Below are 8069 nucleotides of genomic sequence, written 5' to 3'. Positions count from 1 at the left end.
GGGGTTAACTGGATTACATAGCTAAAATAACCGTTAGTTTGCTTCAATACACATCCAATGATTTGGACCCATTGTTTAAATCCAAAATGACATTCGATGAGCTCGTCGCAAAAAGAAATATGGACCATAGAAATATTGCACACTCCTAGTCCGCCCAAGCATCTTGGATGCCGAAAACTTTCAGTTTTTTCCGAACTATTTAACCTTTTTCTTTCAATCTTAGTTTCCACCAGGAGCAAATGAGGCTATGTCGGTTTTATTTCCTCTTTCCCTTTTGAAAATCTTCTATGGACTATTTCCGGCCGGTTTTAGAATCTTCCATGCATTTTTCTTCTTCTTTGTTTCTGTGTGTTTTCATCATTTTTCTTTCTCTCTGTTTGTTTTTTCTTTTCTTATTTATTTATTTTTTCAAATACGTGCCAAGTTTTCACTACAGGTTGAACATTTTTGGTATACACGTTGTCCAATTTTTAGATAGCCATTGAACATTTTTTTCTCATACATGTTGAACATTTTAACTGAATACATTTTGAACATTTGTCAAATGCACATTGAACGTTTTTATATAGGTTGAAAAAAATCAGATACACATTGAACATTTTCCGAATAAAGTTTTAACATTTTTATTAATATATGTTGAACATTTGTCAAATGGACACTCAACTTTTTAAAATACATAGTGAACATTTTTTTAATACAGTGAACATTTTCCATAAATACGATGAGTTTATTTCAAATTTGCAATATATTTTGTAAGTGTTATGAACATTTTTTTTTACTTGTATGAACATTATTGCAAAATTAGGGTACCAAATTTTTACATTCTATAAACATTTTTTAAAAAGCCTGAACATATTACGCAACGCGTCACATTTTATAAATATGTTGAACAATTATTTGAATGATATTAACTGTTTTTATCAAATTATGCGAAGATTGTTTTCTCATTACGTGATCGTTTTAATACGCGGTGAACTTTTCTAAGTCAAAGATTTTTTTAAAGATATATACTTAAAATATTCCAAAAATAAAAAAATAAAAATCGAAAATGGAAAAGGAGTAACAAACGGAACCAAAAGAACATTAGAAATGAACCAACTACCCTCGACTGGCCCGGCTCGTATGAGCTCCTTTGAGACGAGTCGTTCTTTCATCTCACTAGAGAAAACCGCTAAAAACAAGTCTAACTAGGGGCAAGATAAATTTTTAAGACTAGATTCAAGATAAATTCTAAAATAAAATAGAGGCAAGATAAAGACGCGCCCGCCACCCTCTACTCGTCCATGCATGAGAACACTATGGGAAGGGCTAACTAATAGGGTAAGGTGGGTTCCAGTGGGCTAAGCGCGCTAGATCATGTTTTTTTATTCTTGTCCAATGGATACTCACTAAAGCAAAAACATATGTTAGATAGCAATTTTATTTTTATGTTTTGAAAGAAAAGGTGGCTCAAGGCCGACCTTATATTTCAAAACAGGCTGAAAAGCCTGTGAAAGTAACATGTTACATCAAACTTGTGAAATGCACCCAGGTGCAAGGTTATAAGGGAAGGACTGAAAGAGAAAAGGTGGGAAAGAGGTAAGGAGTACAGGAGGAAGAGGAGAAACAGCAAAGACAGCAAAAGAGGTAAGGAACTCACCCACTTTCTAACATGTTTATTTATTTATTTATATCATGCACTCACTCTGAAACATGTTTATTTATTTATTTATATCAGTCCCACGCTCTGTAGCATGTTTATTCGAATTATACATACAATATACTCATGCAGATATACCTGCAAAACTAACTATTTTCCCCCACGCGCACGAAACAGCTGCAGCCCCTGGGCCACCGTCAACCCACCCGGCACCTCGATGAACAGCAGGATCCCCAGCGTGGCGGCCGCCTGCTCCGCCGTCCTCACGCCCATCTTCTCGATCGGCGTGAACTTCGCTGGCGACTTTCCCGGCGGGGGCTTCGCATCCGTCTTCAGCAGCTCTTCGGATAAGTCCTGCCACCCGTTCACCTGGGCCTTTAGCTCGTCGGAGATCTTCCCGCTCTTCTTCTCCACCGCCTTGGGGTGCAGCAGGCCGGCCACGAACCCCGACACGGTCTGGAACCGCGTGGCCTCGTGCACCATGAGGAGCAGCATCGTCACCGCCTCCCTCGCTTGCTGCTGCTTCGGGCCAGAGGTCTTGTCGGCCTTGGTACGCCCGTAGAGCGCGGTCACCGCGTCGGCCATCTGCTGCCGGCCGAGAGCTACGTTGGTCAGCTTGTCAGTGTAGCCGAGGAGGTCGCAGTAGGTGCCGCCGAACCCGAGGTAGGTGGCGCCGGGGATGAGGCCCGGGGTAAGCTCCCACCACGTGTCGTCGCTGCTCTTGAAGCCCTCCCAGTAGAGGTTGTCGGCGCGGGTGGCGAGCGTGAGCCCAGTGCTAGCCGTTGAGGTCTTGAGCACGATGTGGAACCACCTGCTCGGCGCGACGTTGGGCTCGACCGGCGGCAGCACGGGGCGGTTGTGGGAGAAGTGGCCCGGGTTACCGAGCTTGTTGCGGACGCCGTTGATGAAGGTGACGTAGTCGGCGGAGCTGGCCGGGACATTGAACGTCTCGGTGAAGAGCGGCTTGTCCACGCTCTTCGCCGGCATCACCGGTGTCGCCGCCATGGATAGATATAGTAGCGAGGGGAGGGGAGGGGGTGGGGTGAGATATGGGAGAGGATGAGTGAATTGGCGATCAATTTATAGGCGAGCGCATGCGTTGTTAGCTATCAAGTCCAAGAGCAATTTGGTTTGATTTTCTTCGGGGAATTACTAGATAGTGGATGCCCTTTTTGTGGCGAAGAACGATTCCTCGCACTTTCTCTGCTTGGAATGGGTCGCAGCATCTCGCAGTATCTTGAACTCGATGCTTCTAGTTCTACCGAGGGAGGCCACTGACCAAACCATGGCTGTTAACTTGAATAGGAAATCTGCAGCTCGAGATTTATTAGGGCATGTACAATAATGATATCTTAGAAGTGTCATGTAGGACAAATGATGAGTGGAAGAGAGAACTCATAAGAAAAGACTTGTCTTTTTTTATTTAAGAAAAGACAAGAGATGATCTCTTAGCACAATATGTCTCACCATATTTTTAGGAATGGCTAGTTTTGAAAATAAGACTAAAAGATGGCTCATTGTAGACATTTTTTTGTCATTTTTAAATTACATGTAAAATTTAAAATAAAATTATTTTATCAACCATTGTACATGTCCTTAATGCTAACTTGGACCAGCTCTGTCTTTTGACTTCTGAGTACATGTTACTACATGCTACATGATCAAAGGCGCAAAAGTCATGGCGGTGATTGGGAAGGATAGTACTCAGTGTCAAGCTGCAAGCATAATCGTTTTATAGAAAAATAGGCGATCAATCCCGGCTCCAGTTTCTATTATGAGGCATATTATCAGTGAGGCCAAGGTAGCAGGTTCCGGTACCGACGCGGATTTTTGGGACATGCGGCCACGCGCAGCCCATATTCAGGACGTCCGCCTATGCGTCGTGATGACTACTTTTAATAAGCCATCTGGGAATACGGGGCAGCTTAATTAGCAGCTTCCCAAATACCTCAATTTATACGCCCATGGTGTGGGATACGGCTGCATTTAATGTTCTATGAATACACGGGCCAGGCGACATCCAACCGATCCAATAATTTCTTTGGGCGTTGGGTGGACATAATTGATTTGTTGCCCAAGTTCGGTTCTCGCAGTGCGTATCTCGTCTTTCCTCAACCATGGACGAACAGAGCAAGGTGTGAAGATAAGCTCTGCACAGACGGAGAGCGGCATCGGTTGCACAACACACCCACTACACGCTTCTCTCGCGTTTAGCAAGTAGGAAAAATCCATCGCTGTCGTCGTCGTCTTCTAGCTGTGGCACGCCCGTAAGCATCTCTCCGAATTTTTTGTCGCGAGAGACGCAGCTAGGAGGCCGTTGCATTGACGGATCATCAATGGATTGTTGGGTGCATTTACATTTCGCAGGGGTAGCCGAGCGTATTCACTCCTCTGTTGTGTCTTTAATATGTGCATCGCATGTGGGGGGACATATCTAGTAAATGGGATCTCAGGAGCTACAATGCTCGAATGAATCTTGAACCGCTAGATCATATTCAGAGGGACATGATAAATGCAAGGGTGATGACCAGCTCCTCCACCGCACAATATACCAGAAGCACTCTGGATTCTATACTTAATTAAGCCCAAGGGAATGGGAAGATGAGGATTTTCGGATTTCCTTAATTTTGCCCATTGTTTATTTAGCAGGAGCATGCGTGAAATGATGCACGTAACCTTGTTATCACAAGAAAAAAAGTGACACCCTCTACTGGTAAAAACCATATACACATTCTAACCTGTAGGTGTCAACTTAGAAAAAAAAGCTGTGCATTTTAATTAACCACAACATTCACTCAATTAGATTCAGTTCCTCATTAAGATAGCTGGAAATGCTTGCTTGTACATTCTGTACAAAAAACTCAGTTAGCTTCCGTGAAAGCAAATATAGCATGTACTAGGTCAGTTGTCCAACTAGTTTCAGATTGTACAAGCTAGAAAGGCACATGGAATATGTGAAGACCACCAGCGAAAATGTTCGTTTATAATAGTACTCTTTGTGGATTATCATAATTGACATTATATGCAAATTTACGGACTAGACATGCCAGACTACTATTAGTGTTTCACGGGCAAAGTAACCAAAACATTACTAGATTTATTTTGTTGAACTTTTAGCAGTATAAAAGCAAAATACGAAGATGGCATAATTTCATATGGGGATTGCACAATAGCAAGACATGAGCGAAAACCAGGTTTAAGTTTCTGTGTTTGGGCAATGAAACTAAGCCTTTTTTCTGCCCGTAAGTGAAACTGAGGCTCATAAACTAGTACAGTACTACTAGGAAAAGGGCCTGATGCTTAATTAATAACATGAATCAGAGTGTTTTTGTATATTCTGCGATGGAGAGGCTGCTCATCACGTGTGCCTTCATCGCGTCCCTTCCAACATAATCGAAAGACCCATGATCCATCAGAGCATTGCATCACTTGAGTTGCGGTATCACCAGATACGTTGCCCGCATATGGGCTGCCAGATAGTTGAATTATTGCCGTTGGGCTGCTGGGTGTGGGATTAATGCACGCGCTGCCTCGCGGGCCATGCACTGCATGTGTCAGGTAAAAATACACACGCTATACGGAATGCTATACGACGAGGCAAATTCTTTATACGGCCAGAGGGTATTAAAGCTGCACGCATAGCGCGGCAGCGTGCGGTGTGGATTTCGGACGCGCGTGGTGGCATGTCCAATCGCGATTTATCGGTTCCGGTATAGAGAAATAAAAACAACGACACACGACAGGTTCAGGCAACTAGCCCAGCAGACACTAATTCACCCAAAGAAAGGAAAGGTAACACTGGTACGTGTCGGTGCTATACAAATGGTTTGTAACCCCTTTCCTCGACGGCATTCAGAACCGTCAATTAGTGAGTGTCGGCGATAGGGGGGTCCTTCCCACACGACCCAGAAATCGTCGGGGATATGCCCTTCTGGCACACACGCTCGGCAAATTAAGGTCGTGTGCGACTGGCGAGCGAGCAAATACGGTTATACGTATAGTAGTGCTAAAAATACAATTATACAGGCAAAATCATTTCCGGTTGTAATTTCATCGCACACGGTCAGTCCCCGCGAAACGTTTCCGTTCGTGTATACATCCCACATAGTCACTGCAAGGAAAACATTTCCGTTCGTAGGTACATCACACACAATTTCCCCCGTTAAATCGTTTGTGATGGCCTTCCCATCGCACACAATACTAATAATTTTATCGTTTGCCATGAATGCATCACACATGGTGCGTATAATAAACGGTGTGGCAAATGCTATCCATCACACACAGCTTTTATGTGGTAAATGTTTGCTCAAGGTGGCCTAACGCAAACAGTTTTGAAGAGAATGTTGTGTGTGATTGCTCATCGATCCAACATGGTTTATTGCTAGAAACTGTGTGCGTTGCCTTAGGTCATCGCCCACGGTATTTTCTCAATAACCGTTTGCAATAGCAAAAACCAATTAGCAGACTAATTTCCTTATTATTAATAATCCATTTATTAATCTAATTGACATTCATATTAAACACATATTATATTTCATTCCCATATTAAGGAAGCATGATTTCATAATTGAAATACATTAGAGTACAACATGATATAACTTCAGCACTCAGCTACCCCGTTACACAACTGCACCAGCACCAAGTTTCACATGCAACATCTAGAACCTTTCGAAATTAGCATCATAGACGGTACACAGACAAATGCATCTCATCGGGAAAACTGCGGAAGCGGAAGGCGAATATTGAGCCTTCATTGGTGTTGAAGGTCTTTGCAACTTTAGGCCAGCGCCTGTGGATGATTGACCGTACATATAGGTGGTTTGAGAGGTAATCATCAGTGAACTGTTTTGGAAAGGCCTGAAAACAAGGATGTGCATAAATATCTTCTCTATACTAGAAATGGGGCAAAGGAATAAAAAAGACAAGATATAATAGCATACAATAACAGAATGCAGCCACAACAATTGAACATCGCATTGCCGAATTAAACCAAGCAGTTAACTAAACACCACAACAAAGGAACCAGCCGTTAACCGAGCACCACATTGCACAAATATAGCATACTCCTAATAGAAGATCGGATAGTTAACCAAACCAGGCATGCTTAACAACTTGGAAATATAGCAATTGTATTTGTTTCTCATGTATTTAGTACACTAAAATCGATTGATTTCTCACATGGTATACAATAACAGAATGCACACACAATAATTGAACATCGCATTGCAGAATTGAACCAAACAGTTAACTAAACACCACAACTAATGAACCAAATGTTAACTGAGCACCACATTGCATAATATAACATACTCCTAATAGAAGATCAGACAGTTAACCAAACCAAGCATGCTTAACAACTTGTAATGTTTCTCATGTATTTAGAACAGCCAAATTCAATTTATTTCTCACATGGTATACAGTAACAGAATGCACACACAATAATTGAACATTGCATTCAAGAATTGAACCAAACAGTTAACTAAACACCACAACAAATGAACCAAACGTCAACTGAGCACCATAATGTACAATATAACATACTCCTAATAGAAGATCAAACAGTTAACCAAACCAAGCATGCTTGACAACTTGGAAAATTGCATCCTAAAGAATTGAACATCACATTTGCAGAATTGAACCAAACAGTTAACTGAACACCACATTGCATGACATATAAAACATATACACTAGAGCAGAAGATTGCATGGTAAAAATAGATAGCACAATTCACTAGAATTTGTTAAGGAAAGGCAATAGCTAGCAAAGTGAACATGGGTCCTTATAGTGAGCTAATAAGACAAACTACTCATTGTCGGAGATATCAATGACGATTGGCTCCTTGGACATGGAAGAGGGCGAGTCCTCCGCATCGTGGGTGCCCTCGTTGTAGTGGTGAGTTGCCTGAGCCGCTCCGGGAACCAACCTGCTAGCTCTCGAGATGAGGTAAGCACGTGCACGCCGAGAAAACACCTGGTAGTCTTCGTCAAAGGCACCGACGATGGCCTCGAGAAAACGCCATGAACTGTCGTTCAAAGCAGCCAGCCGCGCCACGACGTCGGTGTGCGAGGCGTTGATGGTGGCCTCGACGACGAGGTGCTCCTCCAAGATCTGGGGGTTGGCACGAATGGCAGCCATCACGACCTCATCCGCGCGTGCGGTCGTGATTTGCTTGTCCGCTGCCAAATGCTCCTTGAGATGTTGGCTATACTGCATACACCATGGCTTAGGACGGCACTTATTTGGTGGAGGGGTCGGTGATTTTGGTGGAAGGTGTCGCGCTCGCGCCGACGGTCGAGACATGTGGGATGTGGAAGGAGGAGGTGGATGGGGTTCGGGTCTGGATTACCTGCCTGGATAGGCGAGGCCGAGCAGCATGAAGGAGGGTCGCCGGCGAGGAGGCGGCGCTGCAACCAAGGAGTGAAGGTTTCAA

The 8069-nt window shown here is 43.4% G+C and overlaps 1 protein-coding gene across 1 annotated transcript; it reads right to left on the bottom strand.

The window, feature by feature from the left end:
• Positions 1–1654: 1654 nt before the first annotated feature.
• Positions 1655–2665, bottom strand: LOC119306588 (protein synthesis inhibitor II-like). Its single transcript, XM_037582768.1, has one exon. The coding sequence runs from the start codon at positions 2642–2644 to the stop codon at positions 1790–1792; it is 855 nt and encodes a 284-aa protein (XP_037438665.1). The 5' UTR covers positions 2645–2665; the 3' UTR covers positions 1655–1789.
• Positions 2666–8069: the final 5404 nt, after the last annotated feature.

The sequence above is a fragment of the Triticum dicoccoides genome, chromosome 5B, assembly GCF_002162155.2.
Source record: "Triticum dicoccoides isolate Atlit2015 ecotype Zavitan chromosome 5B, WEW_v2.0, whole genome shotgun sequence".
Lineage (NCBI taxonomy): Eukaryota > Viridiplantae > Streptophyta > Magnoliopsida > Poales > Poaceae > Triticum > Triticum dicoccoides.
This window is presented reverse-complemented; position numbering and strand designations above follow the sequence as displayed.

What these genes read in the sequence shown, in the direction of transcription:
- LOC119306588 (XM_037582768.1), bottom strand. Translation starts at nt 2,644, where the DNA reads ATGGCGGCGACACCGGTGATGCCGGCGAAGAGCGTGGACAAGCCGCTC.